The sequence below is a fragment of the Dama dama genome, chromosome 25, assembly GCF_033118175.1.
Source record: "Dama dama isolate Ldn47 chromosome 25, ASM3311817v1, whole genome shotgun sequence".
NCBI lineage: Eukaryota > Metazoa > Chordata > Mammalia > Artiodactyla > Cervidae > Dama > Dama dama.
Genome location: NC_083705.1, coordinates 13,358,794 through 13,381,927, shown reverse-complemented (window position 1 = coordinate 13,381,927; position 23,134 = coordinate 13,358,794). Strand labels below are relative to the sequence as shown.

The 23,134-nt window shown below is 43.4% G+C and overlaps 2 protein-coding genes across 3 annotated transcripts in view; both read right to left on the bottom strand.

Moving 5' to 3' along the window:
• Positions 1 to 483: 483 nt before the first annotated feature.
• BNIP1 (BCL2 interacting protein 1) lies at positions 484 to 13,189 on the bottom strand. Its single transcript, XM_061129492.1, has 6 exons — positions 13,055 to 13,189; positions 10,794 to 10,886; positions 9,468 to 9,559; positions 6,140 to 6,241; positions 4,197 to 4,315; positions 484 to 1,064 (listed from the first exon to the last, which is right to left on the bottom strand). The coding sequence occupies exons 1-6, from the start codon at positions 13,136 to 13,138 to the stop codon at positions 868 to 870; spliced, it is 687 nt and encodes a 228-aa protein (XP_060985475.1). The 5' UTR covers positions 13,139 to 13,189; the 3' UTR covers positions 484 to 867.
• A 4,197-nt stretch (positions 13,190 to 17,386) lies between these two features.
• Positions 17,387 to 23,134, bottom strand: part of CREBRF (CREB3 regulatory factor) — a 59,821-nt gene continuing 54,073 nt past the window's right edge. For both annotated transcript variants that reach the window (XM_061129491.1, XM_061129490.1), the window contains exon 9: positions 17,387 to 23,046. In XM_061129491.1, coding sequence (XP_060985474.1) covers positions 22,931 to 23,046 — 116 coding nt within the window. In that variant the 3' untranslated portion in view covers positions 17,387 to 22,930. The remainder of the gene's footprint in view (positions 23,047 to 23,134) is intronic.

The window sequence follows — 23,134 nt, the reverse complement described above, 5'->3', positions numbered from 1 at the left end:
TTTAGCACAAGGAGACACTAACATCTCCCAGCCGAGCCTAGCTTGGGCCCTGCTCCCCGCCAGGTCTCAATAGAACTCAGGCCCAGACAGGCCCCAGCTTATCACTAACTTCACTCTCTGGGTTATATTTAGCCCTGGACCTCAAAGAGAAAGGTGTGGGCCAGCCCCTGAGACAGTGCACACCCCCCAGCCACTGTGTGCAGAGAGGGTGTCTGCCCTGGCCTCTCCAGACGCTGCTGCGAGCTGCCGCCAGCGGGAGGCGCACACTCCATCCTGAGGGCCTGCGGGATCTTGTCTGTCTTGCTCGTTGGGGGACCATGGCAGCCTCTAGAACACTCTGCTTCTGTGTGGCTGTTGCTTAATAATTCTTTGTTGAGCAAACAAATTGATGATCCGAGTTCAAGTTCTAGATAGCTGGACATCAAGCACAGGCACACGAATTCCCAGAGGAATGCCTTAGAAAACCAAATGCATTTCATGCTATTGAATACAGTCAACTTTATTCAAGGAATGGATGTGAGTTTTCACCCTCCTTCTCCCCCTCTTCTCTTCCCTCCTCCAGATCGGGCATTAAGGCTGCAGGGGGCAGGGGGACACGGGAGGGACATCAAATCCTGGAGGCCAGCCCGGGTGTCCCAAGTGACTGCCACCCCAGTGCGTGAGGGCTCTCGGCGTCCCTGAGGTGTCCTGATGACAGGCCCCCTCCTGGTCCTCTGCTCAGCCCAGCACACCAGCCCCTGCAGAAACTCCCGGGGCTGTCTCCATCTCGCCTGCTTTGCACCTGATGCAGGCTGGGGCCAGAGCTCAGGAGTGCGGCCAGACCCTGACAGCAGAGTTCAGAGGGCAGAAGCTGGCAGCTCTCAGACCTCACAAAAATGGAAACAGCCGTTTTTTCAAAATATAGAGGACTGTAGCAAGAAAGAGGGCCAGCGCAAGGAAAATGAGAAGTTTGTCTGTCAGCTCTCGGCGATTATATTTTGTGATGAGCTTCCGTCCCAACTGGATGGTCCCTGACATGGATTTGAATTCTTCATTTGCATCCAGGATAGTCCGTGAAGAATTAACTGAAACAAAAGAGGGAGGGAGCATGACTCAGAAACTGTATGGCACCACACCCAGAGGCCTCGCTGGCCGGGCTCCCGGTGTAACACTGCGCTTGGGAGCAAGGTCCCCTGAGCCAGGACAAAAGATGTGAAGACAGGCAACACGGAGGAGCAAGAACAAGGACAGGGCGAGGAGAGGCCTGGGCTCCACCCAGCTCAGAGGAGGGTGTGGTTTGCTTACACGCACTGTCATGGGGCCGTAACTAGCAGTCCTCCCAACGTGGACACCAAAAGGGAAAAGGGCAGAGAACGGCTCCTTTCCTCACCACCAACCTCCACTTTCTGAAGGAGGCAGGCGCTGCTGAGAAGGACCGGTGGTCACGAAACTAACGCAGGTGACCGTGGACAGGCGCTGTGAGGTCTCTGTGGGGTCAGGACTCTGCACCCGAGAGGTGCACCCTGCCAGGACACCTTCTGGTCATATCTGCTCTTTGCAGATCCATTCCCTGTGAAAGAGCTGGGGTGTCTTGGGCCCTGTCACACGGCCTCATACAAGCCAGTCCTTCAGTCCGGGGACACTGGCTATAGTGTTAAACACATGATGCCCGTGCTCCAGCCCCCTGGGAAACCTACGAAGAGGCACGTGTCCCTTAAGGTTCCTTGTGCCCACGCATCAAATGAACTGGAGTGCCGGTTACTGGGCCTGACGCTTGGGGAAGAAGGCTTACCTGGCAAGATTCCTCTATAAAGCCTAACAGGGCATCATCAGAATATCCCCGGAGTGAAGAGCTGTCAAGTGAGAAGGCCGGGTGTGAAGAACAGCATGTGAGATGCTTCCATATACGTAACAAAGGAGGGGATCACTAACACCTGTTTGTACTATGCACGCTGGAGAGTCTCAGAAGGTTATGAGAGAAGTGGGAGCAGTGGGCGCCTCTGGGGAGCAGGCCTGGAGGTCGGGGCAGGGGGAGGTCTGAAGGCAGAGCTGTTCCCGCCTGTGCCGTCCAGAGCAGTGCAGCCAGTGCTGGCCGCAACAAGTCACGCGGCCCCTGAGGGAGTCAAACATGCCCCATCCAAACCTCGACGTCCCTACAGGCAGATACCCACATGATTTCAGAGATTCAGTATGGAAAAAGAGAGATGTAAAATCTCTCATAATAATTTTCACTATGAATTGCATATTGAAATAGGTAAATATTTTATCACAATCAATTTCATACCTTTGTTTTTACTTTTTTTAATGTGCCTAATGAAAATTTTAAGCATGTGGCTTCCATGATGTTTCTAGGGGACAGTGCTGACCTGGAGGGCTCTTCCCTTGACTATATCATTTATTTTACCTTTTTACAAAATTACAAGTTAGTAATTGAATAAATTACCAGAGGAAGTAGAGCAGTAGCCTGAAAAACACAGACGGGTACAAACACACTCTCAGATAACAAAAGTCCCTCTCAGTCCTCTTTCTCCACGCCTCCCGCCATGCTGAAAACCTAAGTAAGACTCTCTGAAGTAAAAATCTAACTGGCTTTTCCTTTTAAGCTTTCTTTACAGAGAACTTTAACCATCACAAAAGCAGACAGAATAGAACCATACCCAAGAACCATCAACTCCCTGGTAATCCTGTCCCCTCATAACCCCCATACAACTCTGGCCCCCTCTACAATTTTGCAGCAAATTCCAGACATCATATCCTTAACAGGCTTTAAAACACACACAGACACAGACACACACACAAAGAACTGCAGTCCTAATAGATTTTTAAATCAAGCTGAATTTATGAGTCATAAGGCAAGGATTAATAACCATTCTTCTTTCTTCAATGGCCATCTCGCTTCTAACGTTTGCCCCCAGAACAACCCTCAACACCCCAGAAACCACCAGGATCTGTGTCCCCTTCTGAGCACGTAAATATATGGTCAGTTTCTGACCTGCATGCTGGGGTGGGTGCCTGTTACTCACACCAGAGCAGAAAAGCCCTGGACTCCAAGGCCAGGCCGGCTCCTCCTGCTCACATTCTCCTCGGGCCATGGCCCCAGCACACAGTCAGAGGAGGTGACCGGCTGGTTCTGAGCCTATAAATGCCCAGATAAGTTTCAAACACAGGCAGTGACCTCGGGGACAAGCTCCTTGATTTTCTGTTTGCTTCTGCCTGTTAGGATAGTGCACTGGAAACAAACAAAAAAAGAGTGGTTCAAAAAAAAAAAAAGAGTGGTTCAAAATTGCAGATAATTTTTAGGGGTGATGCTGGTATTATAGTTTTTTGTTTCAAAAGTCCATCTTTTAGAAAGATATATGGGAGTATTTATACGGATGACGTCTGAGATTTGCTTCAAAGTAATCAAGATGGGGGCAGAGTGAGGACAGAGTTGAAAGACTGGCCAGGAGCTGACCACTGCTGAAGCTGGGTGATGGTTCCTGGGACTCACGAACCAGGCTCTCTACTTTCGTACTGTGTGAAGCCTCCAAAGCTGTCTCAGAGTAAACACTCTTCCTCTGTTTTCCTATAGGGAGGATCCTGGGCAGATAAGGAAGCCATGCTAGGAAAGCTGCTGGGGAGAATCAGATGATCTCAAGAAGCTCAGCCCTGACTGTGTCTTTCCAAAGGAGCTCCCAGGACTTCCCTGGTCGTCCAGTGGGGAGGACCCCACGTGTCCAGTGCAAGGGGCATGAGTTTGATCCCCAGTAGGGAAACTAGGGTCCCGCATGCTACACAGCGCAGCCAAGAAGTAAAAATACATATATAAATATATAAATAAAAGGAGCTCACAGTAAAAGCAACATCGGGGAGTACAACTGTAAGCTGACGTCCTAGTAGACCGACAAGCTCGCAGCCAATAACCAATCATCTCTCTGCCTGGCCAGAAGGGTCCCCAGAGCCTGAGATGAAAGACAGACTCCCAAGCCCCCCCCACGCCTGTTGGCACCCACTCTCCAGAAGAGTCCTTCCAAACGTATTGATGGGGTGTGTGGATCTCTCAGGACAACTGTAAAAACCAAAACGGGAAATGAGAGCAGTGCATCCCAACTGGGTAAGACCAAGCTGTCACAGAAGTGAGAAGCCACACAGATCAGTAAGGCGGGGGGGTGTGGGCAGAGGCCGAGGAGCCCAGGGGTGAGGGGCAGCCTGCCACCGCAGGCCTGGCCTGACTTTACCCAGTGTCTGCATGGCTTCCTCGCTCTGCTGGACCTGCTGGGACATCATCCTGCTGATCCCCATGAGGCTCTCTGTGATGGCGCTGGACGTCTGGGCCAGGCTCTCTTTGGCAGTTTTCCTAGAAGTACAGAGTGGGAGGAGGAATGTCAACAAAAGCCCAGCTCAAGAAAGCCCCGGATTCAAACAAGATCCCACATTTTAATCTATCAAATCAGTAGGTATTTTTTCAATGGTCATACTTAATGGTGGCAAAGCACTTCTTCCGATGGCTCAGTGGTGAAGAATCCACCTGCCAGGCAGGAGACTTGGGAGAAGAGGGTTCGATCCCTGGGTTGAGAAGGTCCCCTCAAGGAGGAAATGGCAACCCACTCTGGTATTCTTGCTTGGGAAATTCCATGGACAGAGGAGTCTGGCAGGCTATAGTCCATGGGTTCACAAAGAGCCTGACATGACTGAGCGGCTCAGCACACACGCGACGGTGGCAAGGGTGTGCCGAGAGCACGTACTTGAAGACTGCTGGTAGGAACGTCCGCTGGTGCTACCTTCTGAGAGACAACTGGCGATATGTATTAGCAGTCTTAGCAATGTTCATGCCTTTGACCCAATAATCTCATCCCTGGGAATCTCTCCAAAGGAAACACACAGAATATGGACAAAGCTTTATGTACTGACATGTGCCCTGGTGTGTTGTTCATAATACTGACATAACTAGACATATAAACACACACAAGCAGGGGATTAGTTAATATGAGGGAATACTATGTACTATGAAAATTTTGTTTAAAGAGCTTTTTAAAAAAACAGGCACATCTTTGTGCAATAATACTAAGTGAAGAATAGGAGACTACATTTAACATTCAGTTCAGTTCAGTTGCTCAGTTGTGTCCCATTCTTTGTGACCTCAAGAACTGCAGCACACCAGACTTCCCTGTCCACCACCAACTCCGGGAGCTTGCTCAAACTCAATCTCCATTGAGTTGGTGATGCCATCCAACCATCTCATCTTCTGTCGTCCCTTTCTCCTCCTGCCTTCAACCTTTGTCAGCATCAGGGTCTTTTCAAATGAGTCAGTTCTTCGCATCAGGTGGCTAAAGTACTGGAGCTTCAGCTTCAGCGTCAGTCCTTCCAATGAATTCAGGACTAATTTCCTTTAGGATTGACTGGTTGGATCTCTTTGCAATCCAAGGGACTCTCAAGAGTTCTCCAACATCACCGTTCAAAAGCATCAATTCTTCAGTGCTCAGCCTTCTTTATGGCACAACTCTCACATCCATACATGACTACTGGAAAAATCATAGCTTTGACTATACACACCTTTATCAGCAAAGTAATGTCTCTGCTTTTTAATATGTCTTCCAAGCATCTTTTAACTTCATGGCTGCAGCCACCATCTACAGTGATTCTGGAGCCCAAGAAAATAAAGAGTCTATCACAGTTTCCATTGTTTCCCCATCTATTTGCCATGAAGTGATGGGACCAGATAATGTATGGTACCATACTGACTTAATAAATAAAAAATATGGAAGAAAAAATAATGAAAGGAGGCAATATATCAAAATAGTTGTGAACAGCACAATTCATACTTTCACTTTGTGATTCACATTTTAATTTTACCAATTTACTAAAAATAAGAATGCATTTCTTGGGACTTCCCTGGTGGTCCAGTGGCTAAGACTCTGCGCTCCCAAGGCAGGGGGCCGAGGTTCAATCCCTGATCAGGGATCTAGATCCCACATGCTTCAGCAAAGACCTGGTGCAGCTAAATAAATAAATTTGTTAAAAAAAAAAAAAAAGAATATATTTCTTTTATACTTAAAAAAATTACTTATAAAATATCAATTTTATGCTAAAAACAAGAGAAGGTTCTCCACAGTAGGTTTTGCACCTTGCTAACTGCTGTCTATTCTGTCATCAAAACCCAGAAAGATAAGAGGATACATACCTCTGCCGGAATAGGTCTCCTCCCTGGAGAAGTTCTGCTTTCTCTAGGTTGTCGATAGCAATTTTGCAAGTGAGGTTAGCCTTCCTCCATGAGGTCTGATTGCTGGAATTACAAAGGCCGTGTGTGAGTTTCTCTTGATGCCAACAGGCTATCCATCAGTTCAAGTCACAGCAGTCTTCCTTCCAGCCAGGCAGTGATGTGGAGGCCACCTGTGTGTAGCCCAGAGTCCATCACCCGTCCCAACACTTCCTCTTCTTGGTTGCCCCGGAAGCTGTTTCCATTCTCCTACCACCCATAACAGTCCCTCTCCCCCAGGGCAGGCTGAGGGAGAAGGCTGGTCATAGCATCCCTGTATTTACAGCCTGCAATGGCTCCACTTCAGGGGAACATCCAAACTCCCCAGCTGGGTGCATGCGGCCCTGTTCAAAGCCATCTCCTACATATTACTGTTCTGCCCACAGCGTGGCTTGGTTCTGCTCCTGGAGAACCATGCCTCATTCATCTTTGTATCACCAGTACCCAGGACAACAGTTATTGACCCAGTAGCTACTCAATCAATATAGGCAGTAGGAAGTAGAAAAACCAGTATAAGACAGTTTTCTTCAATATTTCTTCAAGGTTTGCTGTTCTTTACACCAGTGGTCCCCAGTCTTTTTGGCACCAGGGTCTGGTTTCATGGAAGACAATTTTCCCATGGATCAGTGGGGGAGGAGGGTAGCTATGGGATGACTCAAGTGCATTATATTTACTGTGCCCTTTGCTTCTATTTTGGGACAATCTCAGGATACTCCGCCTTGACTTTAGGGTTAGGGTTCGCGGTCTTGCGAGAATCGAATGCTGCCACTTCCAGGACAGGAAGCAGAGCTCAGATAGTAACGCAAGAGTTGGAGGACGGCTGTAAATAAAGATGAAACTTTGTTCGGTTGCTCACCACTCACCTCACACTGTGTGGCCTGGTTCCTAACAGGTCGTGGACTGGTACTGGCCTGTGGCCCAAGTGTTGGAGACGCCTGCTTTACAAACCACAGACCAATCGTGGACAACACAAACACATTGTACTAGCAGGGCCCAGTCTGACACGATTTATTCACATTTTGTACCTGATCTTTGTGACAACTCAAATCAGTGAACGGTTTCCTGAAGTCAGAGTGGGGGGGGGGGTCTTTGTTTTTCGTGTGTGTGTAAAATGTTTTATTGACGTACAGTTGATACACAATGCTGTGTTAATTCCTGCTGAAAAGCAGGGTCTCAGTTGCGCATGTGTTCTTTTTCACACTTTTTCCATTCTGGTTTATCACAGGATAGCGAATATAGTTCCCTGCGCTGTACAGTAGGACCTTGCTGCTTATCCATCTTATATATACTAGTTTGCATCTGCTAATCCCAAACTTTCAGTCCTTCTCTCCCCTACTTACCCTCCTCCTTGGCCACCACAGATCTGTTCTGTGACTAAGTCTGTGTCTGTTTCACAGATACGGTCACTGTCATACTTTAGATCCCACATATCATATGGCATTAGTCTTTCTCTTTCTCACTTATTTGCTAGGATGATAATCTCTAGGTCCATCCATGTTGCTGCAAATGGCATTATTTCAATGTTTTTTATGGCTGAGTAGTATCCTGTTATACATATATACCACATCTTCTTTATCCATTCATCTACTGATGGACATTTAGGTTGCAGACGTGCCTTGGCTACTGTGAATAGTGCTGTTATTCACTTGAACATAGAGGTACGTGCATCTTCTTGAATTATAGTTTTGTCTGGATATATACCCAAGAGTGGGACTGCTGGATCATATGGTAACTCTGTTTTTAGCTTTTTGAGAAACCTCCATACTGTTGTCCATAGTGGCTGCACCAACTTACACTGGAGTGAGACCCTTGTTGATGGACTACGAAAGAGTTAACTGGGCTCCTCAGAGAAGCAAACTCATGCGCTAGAGCTCCTACACAGCTGGCTCAAATCAAATGTGCTAACCTCCGGGATATTTAAAAAGGCAAACGAGAGTCCACGAACTGGTAGGCTGGCATTTTGAATAGCACCTCTAGGCTGAAAATGTTCAAATGAGCTCTCTGATGCCTGACCAGCATCTATGATGCTGGCTCACACATGAATTAATTATATTTGTAACGGTTTACAAGGGCGTTCTGCTGATCCCCACAATGCAGAGATGAGTGAGCAACAGTACCTGCCCTCAGGGACTCATATTTACTGGGGAGAAAGACAAACAAAAATATTTACTGTAAGTGTGATGAGCACCATAACCCAGGTGAGCACCAGCACTGTTTCAACATGCAAATACCAAAGCATTAACTTCCCGCTTTCTCTCCTCTGCCCGGGAACTAGACACCCTGAACGACCACACTCAACTTTAAACCCATGCTGAGGTGGTTTTGCTGGTGTAACTTGATAGATTTTACACAAGGAGGCCTCGTCACTCAGTCTTTATAATTGAGCCCCCATGGTGGCGAGGGAAACAAAAACCATCAGGAGCCAAAGATCACTGGTCGCCACTCACACACCCCTCCCTCCTCACAAGAGCCTCCACCGTGCCCGTGTCTTTGTCAGTCTCCGTCCTCCTAACATCTGGGCATTATACACAGAGCTGCTGTCAGCACAGACGATGCTGGAGCATCACTCAGATCAGAAACACAGCTGTGGACAGAGACAGCTGTGACAAAGTTAGACCAGTTAACAACACAAAGAGAAAACCAACGAGGATGGGCCCAGGACAGGGACTTCAAAAGAGAAGGATCTAGAAAAGCTGGTGGGGACCTCCAACATCTCTGCAGTAACAATCCTCTTTATGATTGTTGTGTGGACATCAAATCTGAAGGGGCAGGCACTGTGTCATGCTGTCAGACGGCTTTGCTGGAAAAGTCCCCTAATTCAATACCAAGAGATGGCATATACTTCAATTATATTATCAAGGATTAGCCTACAGCTGCAATGAAAACTTCAATTCTATTTAACATAAGCTTATTTACATTGCTTTGTCTCATTTTTTTTTAAGATAAAGTCCTATTCAAAACTTTCTAAGTTTTGGTCTGTCTTAAGTAGGTTCACCTTCAGTGGACTTTTTCTGCTATCAATTCTCTTTAGATTAAAAAGGACCTTATATTACAAAAGCAATGATTTTTCTGCTTTTTAAAAAATACCGCATAATGTTAAACATGCTTTTGTAAACTATGCACAGTCCCACCTACCCAACAGCCCCTGCTGACCCCCAGCTTTGGCAGGTTTAGTAGGCAAACTCAGGCCCAAGCCTCCCCGGGAGCAAGCGGCCCAGCGGAGGCCACTGGCAGGAGGCCAGGCCCCACCCACCTGAGCATCTGCTTTTTGTGATTCTCCACTTCTTGGAGCAGAACTTGCTTCTCTGACTCTTTGTCTTGCTCTTTAGCCGACTGCTCAAGCTCCTTTGGGAGGAAATCAGCTCTACGTTAAAACGGTTTTGAAAGGTAACGAAAAACTGGAAAGCGCTTCTATCAGTTATGCAACAGCACCTGAACACCCGCCTAGAACAGAAGACTCAGGAATGCTGCTTCACACACAACAAACATCCTTCCACACAGATAGCTGTGTAAAAGGGAAGAAAGGACCATCCTCAAACCTCAAAATGAGAAAGGAACTAAGAGTCAGAGCAGTCTTCCTGTGAGGGGCGTGAGGCTGCCCTGGAGTGGGAGAGGTGTTCCTGTAATCCAGGATGTGCCTGAAAGGAAAAGGGAAGAAACTACAATAACATAGGAGCCTACTGATCCCCCTCTAGGATATGATGGAAACAGCACACTGCTATCTGTTTCTACATGTCCTCAATCCTGGTACACATTTCATCTTAGACTGAGTGGCAAACACGGTTTTCAAGTCCAGGTGGGGACAGAAAACGAAGCCTTGGCCCCCTGAGGCTGGGAATTGGAACTGAGACCATTGCAAAGCCAGGACCACAAAGGGATACATATACCCTCAGTGAAAAGGTGAATGAGGAAAATCTCTGTCAACCTGCACAGAGAAATTGTGGAGTTTTTTTTTGTGGGGCCTGGCTAGAGGGATATAAATGTCTCCCCCGATTATAACCATGGAACTCCCCTCACAAGGATCGAGGGTCCAAGTTCACCCTCCCTGAGTGGTTCAAGAACCTCCACAAGGATAAAAGAACATACAAAGTGCTCCCAGACTTGTGGTAATCCCAGGAGACCTGGTAAAAGCAAATGCAAAAACCTCTGAAGAGACTTATGTTCAACCCAGGTCGCACAAAAGCCCCATAGGTAAGGCCCTCTGAAAATAAAGACACAGAGCCCTAAACAAACACAAGGACACAACCACCCACTACAGTGAGGGACAGCAGACCTCACCTTCTTTTCGTCTAGAACTCTCTCTGGTTCTCTGTGACCAGAATTTCCATTTCCCCCACCTTGCCTCCCTCCCTCCCTTCTTCCCACACACCCATTCTTCCCCTCAGCGATGGTGCCCAATCTGTACCATCACGAGGGACATGCAGCGAACACCAGGAACAGTCCTGCTGACATCGAGTTTACAGTCCATTAAAGAATCTAGATTTTAAACAAATCATTAACTTAATACATTTGCAAAACCTCTCCAATGCACATTCTTTTCTTTCCCCAGGCGCAGGGTCCCAGTTCCGCACTCACTCACTTGTATTCTGTGCCGCAGTTGCTGGAACTTCTCTTTCACTCTAGTGTTCAGTTCGGTAAGTGCACTTAATGGTCCTGAACAATCTCGAATATCCTAGGAGACATTGAAGAGATGAATGGGCCTTTCTCAAGGCAATGAGAGGAAATGACACCCGCTGTACAATGAGAGAGTTGGCTTAGACCACAACTAAGTTGGAGCTATTGATTGTAATTCATCCTAATCTTTGCTGTTTACCTCTGTAACACAAGTAGAAGCATTATAATCTACATTTTTTTCATCCCTCTTTGGAATAAGTCTGAGCAAGTAACATAGAAGCATAAACAGAAAGACAACAGTGCGACTTCCCTGGTGGTACAGTAGACAGGAAATCTGATGCTGCGGAGCAACTAAGCCCGCACACCACAACTGCTGAGCGTGCCTGCTGCAACTGCTGAAGGCCTGTGGGTCCTAGAGCCTGTGCTCCATAACAAGAGAAGACACGGCAATTAGAAGCCCATGCACTGCAACAAAGAGTAGCCCTCACTTGCTACAATTAGTGAAAGCCCATGCGCAGCAACGAAGACTCAGTGCAACCAAAAATTAATTAATAAATCAGTTTTCAAAAACAGAAACGAACTAAGGAACTAATAAGTCTTGACGTTTAACAGACCACCACCCAGCCATTATAAAAGACTTAAGGCAGCTTGTATATCTGACAAGAATGAACACCTGAGAGAGTACTGTAACTTTAGGTCTTTCCAACTTAAAAAGGAAGATGCTGTATACTTGGCATATGACAAGATGAACCTCTTTAAGATTAATTGCTTGATCTAATTTTACAAGCCATCTATTAATATTATAAATCACACAGTTTACAGACATGTTCAAATGCAGATTTAGAATTTGTTTCCGGACATTCAGAATTACCAGGGCCAAGTAAAAAGCAGGCCCTAGAGCCAGACCATGTGGATTCAAATTCTGGTTGTAGCAATTTATCAGATGTATAATCCTGAAAAAGTTACCGAGGCTTGTGTGTCTCACTTTCCTCATCACATGACCCACTTCATGACCAGGTACCCACTATAAAGGGCTGAGCAGGAGTTGTCACACTCTAAGGATGTGCTAAATCTAGCTGTAATCAAGTGTTCTCTTCAGGAGAAAGCGAATCTTAGAGAGTGCAAAATGGGGCTGAAGCAATTTAGATCACCTGAGAAGCCAATTTCATTTTTATGACTCCTAAATTTATTTTTCTAGAATTGGCCCAGATGTTTTGTAGTTTATACATAGGAAACGTGAAGTTCAAAAAGTTTAAATGTTTGTATCAAGTTGTTCTCTGGATTACTCATTAAATAACAGTTCCATGCAACATTTCACAAGCTATAAATTTGCTTTATTTTGCACCTGATTTCCGTGGGGAGCTTACTTTCCTTTACCTTTTACCACAGCTAGATGCAGACTCTTACTCAGCATCTAAGGTTGAGTAACACTGCTGGAAATGAAAACGATCCGCCCAAAAGGAAGGTTTAAAACTCTTGGTTTCTTTTTGATAAACTAAAGGAACTATTTCTACGTTCCCAATTGCCAATTGGTTTATTGCACTATCACGTTCTACCCTTAATTGGCTTAGGCAAAGGATCTCAATCGCCCCATCTGTTAAACGAAGTAGACGCCAAGAATTTTCTCTAGGATGACTTTCATTGTCCGCGTCCCAGTTTGGCTATTATCTGCTTTCTGCTCAGGCAGACTCCCCTTCCTCATTTACACAATCACAACGACGGTCTAGGTCACGTTCATTTCACCTAGTACCTCTGTGCAAGGTGGCCTTTGGTGCCACGGGGCATCAGACCAGCAGGGGGCGAGGCTGATGGCCCACAGGACGCTACTAAAGGATGGGGAGGACGGGGTCAGAAGGCGGGGCCAGGCAGGATGACAGGTACGTTTTGAGGCTGGCTGGGGGTGGCGAGGTGACGGCCAGGGGTGTGTAGGGGAGGGGCCACACAGGGGAAGCCCAGTTAGGAGCGGAGGTGGAGTAGGGGGTGTCCTGGGAGAGGGCGAGCTAACGGCAGTCGGACGGAATACCAAGACCAACGATCAAGGGGACGGGGGGAACGGGGCCAAGGGGCGGGACAGTTGAGGGGTAGTGGGCAGGGTGCTGGGCCAGTGGCCGCGGGGACCTGACCAAGTGGGGACAGCTCGGGAGTGAGACCGCTGAGCTCAAAGAAGGCCAGCTGAGCTTGGGTTTAGGGCTACTGGACCCTGGCGGGGTTCCTGGGCATTAGTACCTGGATAAGCGCCTTCACCTCCAGGTCGAATTTGACAATCTCTTGGTTACAGATACGGACGTGGACATCTTGGGCAGTCGCCATGTTGGAAATGCCGGCTACGGGAAGCCGCGGAGCCCAAGTTCCAACGCGTTTTCGCACCTGCTTCCTTCTTAGCCTCCGGGTCTTGCGGCAGCGCCCCCTAGAGACCGGCCTGAGGCGAGTGAGGGTGGTGGCGCCAAGTCGCGTGGCCTTTGCTTGACACGTGGGAAAAATCAGTCGGCCTCTTGGTGTGGACCTAGAAGAAAGGAGGGAATTGTCAGGAACGCTTGAACAGGGGCGTCTCCCCATGTTCTGCCCATCAGCCATTCTAATGACTGCACATTTCTTGCACGGGGGCGGGGGCGGGGGCGGGGTAAGATTGGAAGAAAATTATCCATTGGGATATCTCTGGAAGGTGGAATTAAACAATTTTTTATACTCCTTTAAACTTTCTTGTATTTATCATATTTTCTACAATGAATATAAGTTGTGGGGTGAAAGAAAAAAATAACAAATGTTATCACTACTTTTTTAAATGTATGAAATTCAAGGCAGTTTGCTAGGGTTAACAACTCCTGTCAGTTCAGCCCATGGTTGGAGGGATCTTTCTAAAATGCCCAACTGATCAAGTCACATTCCAACTTACACCCCTTCTCTGACTCCTGGCGTTTCCCTTTTGTGTGCAATTGGTTTTAATAAATGTACTTTGCTGGTGTAGTCTTGATGGATTAATGTAGTTTTTAATGGAAATGAAAGTTGCTTAGGCCTGTGACTCCATGGACTGTAACCTGCCAGGCTCCTCTGCCCATGGAATTTTCCAGGAAAGAATACTGGGGTGGTAGCCATTTCCTTTTCCAGGCGGATCTTCCCGACCCAGGGATTGAGCCTGGGTCTCCCGCGTTGCAGGCAGATTCTTTAGCATCTTTAGAGCCACCAGGGAAGCCTTAAATTACTTAATGGAAATAATTAAGAGCAAACCCTCAACAGATGGAGGCTCTTTCATTATATATATATATATTTTATTAACTAGTCCAAGTTTCTTAGCTGGACCTCAAGGGCATCAGTCACCCCACCAGCCTTGTCTCCTTCCTGGATTCTTCAAGCTCTTTTTGGATGTCTAGTCCTGGAGAGAACACCCTCCTGTGAAGTGTTCTTCACACCACTGCACCTAACAGACTGGCTGTGCCTTGCATCTTGGGCATCTGCCCTGGCTTGAATCCTGCGTGACCACCCACTTCACATCTCTGTGCTTCAGTCTCCTCAGAGGCTGACTGCCGGCGATCACAGCACCGACTGGGGGCCTAAACGAGGTGACACATGAAGAGCAGCAACACCATGTAGTAACGTGGTACATGGTGAGACCGCAATGCACGTGACTGCTCTTACTGTGGTACTGCTATTTCCGAAGCACTTCCCTTGTGCCGGCCACCTAGTACTAAGCGCTGTGTGCGTATCCTTCTAATGTAACTCTCACACCAACCCTGTGAGGTAGAATCTTCCCTGTCTTACAGATAAGGAGACAGGCACAGAGACTCTAATGACTTGCCCAGCCCAAATGGAATTGCTAGGCCAAAGGATAGATGCATTTTAAAATTTGGATACATGCTACCCAACTGCTTTTCATAGAGGTTTTATCAATTTACGCTCCCAGGAGCAATGCGGTACTAATGCTTGCTTTCTCAAGGCCTTGTACACATGGTACTTTATAAACACTAGGATTTTTGCCAATCTGATTAAGTGAAAAGTGCCATCTTTTAATTTTCATTTCTCTTATCATGAACTGAGAACTATTTTCATTTATTTTACTATCTGCTCAGTTTTCTCTTAGGTTTTTGTTGGTCTTTTTTATATTAGCTCCCAAAGCTCTTTATATACTAGGAGGATTTGCTCTGAGAGATGAGCGTTATCTTAGTCAATAGAATTTTGACTTGGCTTACGGTATTTTGGGCCTTAAAGAAGTTTTATTTGAATTTCTTTTTGCATTTAGATCTTTACCCATTTTGAAATATGTGTTGGCTTATGGTGTGAACCCAGTTGTTCCATCACTATTTTCTGAACAATCCATCTTTTTCTCACAGGTTTCAGATGCTGTATTTATCATATAAATCCTTACATCTGAATTTACTTCTATACTTCCCATTATATTCTCTTGACCCATTCATTCATGCACCCAAATTACAGCTTTAATATTACAGCTTAATGTGCTTTAAGGATCATGCACCCCATTTTTTTCTCCATGTGAACTTTAGTTGTATTTAATTGTATTGGTATGTCTCACTGGGATGGCACTAAATTACTTTAACTTACAAAGACTGACAGCTTTATGCCACTGACTGCTCCTGTTCAACAACTTGGTCTATCTTTCCATTTGTTCAGTTCTTCTTCTGTGTTGTTCGTAGTATTTTAATGTTTTCCATAGAGCTTGAACATTTTCTGTTAGGTTCATTCTTGGCACCATCTTAAGATTAAAACCCTTAAAAGAAACTGAGGTTGATGTTTTTCAAGTCACTCAAATGTTCTGGATTCTCAAGTAGAAGCTCCCTATTCAAGACAGTGAAGAAACCCAAAGTCTGCACGTAGTAGATGGGCCCACGTGATCTTGGGCCCCTTTCCCATCATGCTCCTTGCTGGAAATTCCTCAGCAACCAACGGTGGCCAACTGCATCTCCATGAGGCAGTTACAGAAGGAAACATAGCTCTTTTCTCCATGCTCCATCACACTCCCTTCTAATAAAGACGACTCAATTTTAAGCCCTTTAGCTAGAGACCATCTCTGAAGGACAAGCATACAATTTGGTGGCCTTCACGCCCCGTCACTTACTGCCAATGCTGCTTTGCTCTCATCACCGTTACCTACTGATCCTGAGACTAGCTTTTGGCTACTACATCTACTAGTTTGGCTTTAATTCTTTCTGGTTTTCAAATCTTGAGCCTACTGTCTCCCTCCTACATAGAAAGCCATCCAAATACTGCTTGTGACTTGGCCTGGTCACTTACAGAAGAGTATGCACGGCCTCTTGAGTGCTGCAAGCAAACTGCCGTTTGAATTAGAGTTCTTACCGTCGAAGTTGGGTCTGGGGTGACTCCACAGCAGTCTAGTCTGGGTCTAGACTGACTCTTCCGTAAAACGGACATGATCATCTACCTAACTGGGTCACAGAAAGCAGCAGGTGACTTCTCTGATGTAAAAGCACCTAGCAGGGGCTTAACAAATGCCACCCTAGCCTTCCAGGGCTTTCTAATGCTTTCTTCCTATTCTGAACCTTTCAGCTGGAACATAAAAGTAATTCCGAACTACTGTTTTTCTCTCTGGCTAAGGTGTTCTCCTGGTTCTGAAATCAGTGTCGGCAAGGAGGGACAACTGAACCACCCATTTCACTGCATGCTATCCACAGAAGGTTGTTTCCTAAGAGCTCTACTTGAAGGGCTCACCTCACCCAGCTCCTTCAAATTCCCAGACCTCGACAGAGGCTCCTGTGAGGTTAAGTCCTCAAGCAGAACCAGTCCATGAGAGGCTATGTCCACTCTGCTTCCTGACTGCCTCACTATCACTCAAATGAAGCAAAAAGGGTTTCTTCAAGGGGCCAGGGATGTCATGAACACAGCCTGTCGGTTCTCTTAACATCCCCCACTGGATGTGGTACCAGTGTCCTTGCAGCAATGTCCTCTAGTGAGATGCCTAGAACCCTCTGCGTGTGTAAAGCTCTTGTGTTTTCTGCGGTCCTGTTCAGACCATGTGGCCTCCCTCAGCTAACTGAATATTCCTGAGGGCTCTTTAATTTCCTCCCAGCCAGTACCTAGCACAAGTCTTCACAGAGTAACTGCTAAACGAACGTTTGTTGGCCAAAGAAACATTGCTGCAGTGAGGTTCACTCAGGTCCACTGATTTAGTGGTTCTATGTACATGCCCAGCCAAGCTTAGAAATTTACTGAGAATTATGAAATACGCATACAAAAGCTTAAGTCAGGCAAGACTCAAAATACTTTACTTCCCTCAGAGACCTCACCTGGCCCAAGAATCAAGGAGAAGAAACAAGGATAAACTAAAGTATGTTCTAAACGATAAAGAACGTGTTTTGTACGTAGTAGCAAAATTTAACTAGCATGTTGAAAAATCAGCTCTAAGTGTTAAAAAATGTTAGCTCTTTCTACACTACACCGAGAGAGGGGCAGTGCTACCAAGAGTTCACTGCTGTCTCTAGTTCAGAATTTTGTTGCGGTGGCTTACTTTGAAGGGTAGATGGTCACCTCAGACAGCAACAGAAAAGCAGTGGGAAAAGGAAGGACGAAAACACGAGGCAAACAATTGAAAACCTTTTCTTTTCAGCTTTTTTTTATTTTAAATTACAAAGGATGTTGCATACACTGATGAATCTGTATCTGACTAGAAGTGCTGAGGGGCTGGAAGGTGACAGAAAACAAAGGCAACGATTGTATTGCCTTTTCTTCTGAAAAGAAAAACTGCACACTATTAACCAACATTTAATAGAATAATTTTTAAACAGCTCATGCGTCAACAAGATAAAATTCTTTCTAGACAACAGACAAGACTGAATCCAATAAAAAGTTTCATAGCTCCAGTTGGCGGGGAGGAAAACAAAACTACAGAATATTCATGATAGCATTACAAACAGGATCCTACGCGCTATGCCAGAGGTCGCCACATTGTATGAACAAATGCTTTGAATTCTTGCCCTTCCACTCTTCTCTTGTGACTTCTTATGTGCGGTCAGCCCTAGTATCACTGTTAACCACAAATGCTAAGTTATAGGACAAATCCTAGGGAAAGAAGGTTAAAAAAAAAAAAAGCAGGCAGTGGAATACAGTGTCATAAAAATGTGGTGAAAAGGCAGATACAGTACACACATATACATTTCTGTTATTTGGTTCTGAAAAAAACAAAGGGCGAAGGGCAAGACACAGTAATCAGTCCCGCTCACATCCACCCAGGATTTAATTAACTACACAATTGTGTTTACATTGTTATGAAAGAGGCAAACCTAGTTCACCCAAACTTGGCACATTGAAATACCCAACTCCGATGTTCCTCACTAGTCACCAGGTCGTCAATTCCAAAATACTATTCAGAAGTAGTTTTAAGGTTTTGCTCCCTCACCACTACCCCCAAATCTCTCTTTTCTAAAGGAAAATGGCAATTTGGCATAATTCAGTTCCTAGGTGTAGTTTCTACGATCTCAGTCAGCTTACTCAGCACGAGGACTATGCTTCAACACATAACCCCACTTGCCTACGGAGGTGTAAAACTGTCAGTAGTACATTGTCATCATCTTCCCCAACATGCTTATTCCTTAAAACGAAACAACCATTCCTACAGTTGACATTCATGGTTACATCCCAATGTGTTTGAAATATTAAAAAAACATGGAGTCATCTTCTCATAATGCCCTTATTAAGATTACAAAGATTACAAAAGAATCCACAAGTATTACGGCACTGTGTGAGACTTATTTGTCATGATCTGAGGGAAGAACAAGACTGCAGTTCTGTGCAAAGTTGTGGAAATGGCCTCAGTTCCATGGGAAATGGTATTCCACAACAGACTTCACTAGAAGGACAATTGAAACCTTTAACACTGAAAGCATAATTCAATGCATTCTCAAAATTCAAGTTTCAAGATTTGGAGAGATGCTAACATTCTGTTACATAATTAACTAGAAAATACTTGAACAGAATTTTAGGAAGACTATATAAAGAAAGGGAACATAAGTTTGTGTTAATTCCTGCTGAAGGCAACTTGAATTCGTTTCTTAGAAAGTTAACTAAATCTTAGCAGCTAAAATATTTTTAAATGTATGGAATAAAGAAAAGCACATCCATTCTTGACATTTTGGTGAATAAACTAACAGCTTTATTAATGAAGGCAAACATCAGATAATTGTATGAATATTATATATAAAAAAGAAATCCAAACTAACAGCATTGTATTTCAAAAGTACTGTACTTCTGTTTCTTTTAAAGAGACTTGTCATCTGTTTTATAAAACAAACAAAATGAGTACTCTTTTCCTAAAAAATTCTGGAAAAATGAAATGGTCAATTTCAAGCTGATGAACTGAACACACCTTTCTTTAAATGCAGACTATTGCTAAGAAGCAAATAAAGTCAAGCATCAGAAAGAAGATGTATGACAAATTCATGAAAGTTAGGAAAAAGGGATGTAGTGAAATTACTGCTAATCTTTCCCCCTCATATTCAAAGACCATTCAAAACTGGTCTTTCATACAAATACAAAATAACAATAAAGAGAGGGAATTAAAAACCATACTCATCTGAAATCCTTCATGATGTTTTTATAATAGCTCTGATTCTCTTACCAAAAAGTTCAAAGTGAAAGATTTAGGAAGTGAAAGGGAATGAAGATGTTTTGTTTTCAATGTACAAGTAAGGCACAATATAAAGCCACATCATAATCTGTCATGAAGGATATAGGAAAGGACAAGAATCGTACATGGTACAGTAGAACAAGCAATCATATTGACTGAAAAAGTGTGGCACCCAATTCAAAACTCAGACAAGATCTTAACAAGAACTGGACAGCATGCTTTCATATGGAGACAAACTCTATAAAGAATCCAGTGTATCTGAAACGAGGAAGAACATTTTTTGTTTTTTTAAATCATAGTAGTACTAGAGTCAAAGTTTATAATTGCTTTGGGAACAATGGGTTTATTTGAGGTGAATTCACAATGCCTTCACTTAACGTAAGATTCTGGACTTCATTATGAGCTATCTGTATACCATGAATGAACACAGAAAACCTTTAGAGAGCTCTTCTCTAATGATCTTCACCCAAAAATACATGCCACAATTTTCAAAAACAGAACATGTACAATTGTTGGGGTTTTTACGTTACCCTTATAAGATTTGTTTGTGTGATACACTAAACGTATATATTTTAATGACAATAGAGGAAGCAGATTATTACTGGCATTAAAGTACAACCATTTCTAGACGGTTTTAAATGCCACAGAGTCCCCTGGTTAAAATGTAAAGCTGCACAGCTTGCCTAAGTCATCCTTATGATAAAGTTAGAACAGCAAGAGGGTTTAACTTTCACTCTACATTTTACCGCCAGGTGTTTGTTTAGATCAAGTATCGCTGCAGCATTCTGACCAGCCCAGATTTAGCAGCAAATGGCAGGAATCATATAAAATGCAATTTTTTTTAACAAAGTGCTTTTTCTAAGATATACATACATATATAAATAGGTAGGTACAAAATAAAGTGTCAACATTAAAAAGCTCAACTATTTAAAAGCTTTTAACTATTTAACTTAAGTAGTACATATAAAACACTGAAATGCAAGGATATGGAATCTACTAAACAGATTCAAAGTCTTTTTTTTTGAAATGCAAGACCAAAAAATCAAATTCTGGTTCGCAGACAAGAAAAAGGTATAAAAAACCAGAATTCCTAACAGAGCAGCTAGAAAGGGGCAATTTTATAAACCTCATCAGCTGAGTCTCTACCATGAAGTGATTTTCACCTGATTGCAAAACTGCCATATTTTGGAACATATTTCAATTTCCCAGACACACTCTGTCAAAACTTCATATACCTCCAAGATACAAACCTGTGCTTTGCCTTCTCCCACCTAAAAATGAAAAACATTGACCAATAAACTTACATTCTACTAAACCACCAGGTCTGAGCTTATCTGTTTAGTGTGAACGCACTGCCACGTCCATTCCCACCACGCACACAGGGTAACCTTGTGCGTCCCAGCTCAGCCACGGTGTCAGACAATCCTTCCTGGAGGCTCGTCTTCACAATGTCAAAGAGGCATGAAAGCGCATTGCCCGGCTCTCACTGTGCGTTTCAGGACCGACCTTTATAAGCTACAGCTTCACGTGCTATCACTTACAAAAGGAGAGGGTGGTGGGCAGGAAGAAGGTAAAAGGAAACACACTGTATAGACAAAATAGAATTAAAAATCAATTCTCCAAGGGGTATGGAGAAGTAGTTGGAGAAATACATATTTTCCCAGCAGCTAGGTCTGAAATTTTTGGTATTTTTTTCTGGTTAAATATGATTTTTTTTTAAAAGATAGAATTTTTAAGTTACCAGTTTTCAGAGTTCAAAACACAAAATCTGAAAATAAAACAGTGAGAGAGACAGGATGGAAAGATTTGTAGGGAAGGTTTATAACGCTGCCTTGACATAAGAAATTTCTCATCAAGAGGTAAAGCTTTAACATAGTTAAAACACTGACTAATGAAGCTGTTTTGTGTGAACAAAAAGAGCACCTAAAAACTAAATGTGTTAATATTTCTCAGTTCTAGAAACTATAGAAGAAGAATAAGTCACATGTTAAGTTTGAAGAAGCTAGTTTGAAAATACCTGTACAAAAATATAAAAATCTATAAATTTTTTTGTTTTTGTTTTAAGCTTGTGTTGATCTTTGAAAATATTACATGCACAATAATACATCAATTGGAAAAGTGGCAACTAAAGAATTAGATATTTTTAGCTTTTTTCTTTCTTTACATATATATACATAATACAATAAAAATAATCTGTATTTTGGTTGTTTGGTGGAAGTATACTACAACAAGCTAAATAAACTTTTTAATTTTCAAGGTCAAAAACTATTTTACCAATAGCTTACTAAAATGAAATATATTAAAATTTCCTACAATAAGTGCAGAAATAAAAAGACTTACAGACACCTAAATGGCCACCAACTTATCTACTATGGAAGCGAACTAGAGGAACAGCAAAATAATATCTGTGTGTGTGGATGCTCCTTCTGTAGATAATTGGACCCAAACAGAAATAAAATTCACAGTTCAGTAAGATCCCTAACCCTGACCTTTTCATTTTTCTTTTTTTTCTCCTTTTTTTTCATACATTCATACAGTATCATATAAGCTGTGCAAAACTTTACTTAGACTGGCAGTTTGCCATATCAGTTGCATTTGTCTTTGGTACAAAAAATAAAACAATCGCAATAATGTGCAAGTATTTGTCTTCTTCCGGTCAAGTACCGAAATATGAGTTTTCTAGAGCCATCTTTTTTTTTGTTTGTTTTTTGTTTTGTTTTTTATACAATACACAGACTCTGTGGCATATATCTACATTTCAACATAGTCCTATATACATTCAAAAATTTTGAAAAAGAGTTGGAACAAAAAAACATTTAAACCCCATAATTTTTCCACCTATATATCTTGTTTTTTTTTCCTCATTAGGGTTTTCATCATACAAAATATTACCAGTTTTATAGTTTCCCCAAAATACAAGGCACAAAGAATATGCTTTTTTTTCTTACTTGCACAGACATTATATATATATATTTATATATATATTTATATATACCATATAGAGCTCGGAAAATGAACATCTAATATGGCACATGGGCATGAGTGCTGGGTTGTGCCATGTACAAGTGAGAGTAACAGTTGTGGAAAGTTAGAACAAAAAGCAGTAATTCTAAAAACAATCAAAACTGACTGTTTAAAAAAATGCTTCCTCAATTTTTTTGTGTGTGGTTCAGAGCATAAACCTGCCACAATATTTGGCATTTACTATTATCTTCACTCTTTCAAAGTGTCTTGCTTTAACAGATTTTGTAATCTGTATCTAAACATCTATTTAAATGTATGGTTTTCAACTCTGATGCCAGTAGCAGTTTTAACCATGGTTTATGCTCTGAAAAATGCAATAATCAAGTATTTTGGATCATGCTTCACTTATGCTACTTAGTTCTTAAAACAATGTAACCTAATTGTAAATGTTTACATAATGCTAAACTGACATGCAAAACAGAATGAAAATTTACAATGAATAACGTGACAAACACAGACATTTCTGACCAGTGGTCCAATGAAGCTGATTACACTTTTGATGTTGGTATCCTTAGTCCTACAAGGCCTCCAGTGGGATTGCCTTCTGCAGTCTTCTCTAACACTTGGTTAACAAATTCTGAGGTTTGCCCAGCAACTGGGAGACCTGAAGAAAAGAGTAAAAGGCACACTTAGATATATCTGAAGATAAGGAACAGGAAAATCTGAGGGTCAGGGGTAGCCCTCAGCTTGAT

What these genes read in the sequence shown, in the direction of transcription:
- BNIP1 (XM_061129492.1), bottom strand. Translation starts at nt 13,138, where the DNA reads ATGGCGACTGCCCAAGATGTCCACGTCCGTATCTGTAACCAAGAGATT. An exon ending in GGAGACCTATTCCGGCAGAG is followed by an intron (nt 4,316 to 6,139) that starts GTATGTATCCTC and finishes CTGTACTTCTAG; the next exon opens with GAAAACTGCCAAAGAGAGCC. An exon ending in GGAAGCCATGCAGACACTGG is followed by an intron (nt 1,065 to 4,196) that starts GTAAAGTCAGGC and finishes CTTTTGTTTCAG; the next exon opens with TTAATTCTTCACGGACTATC.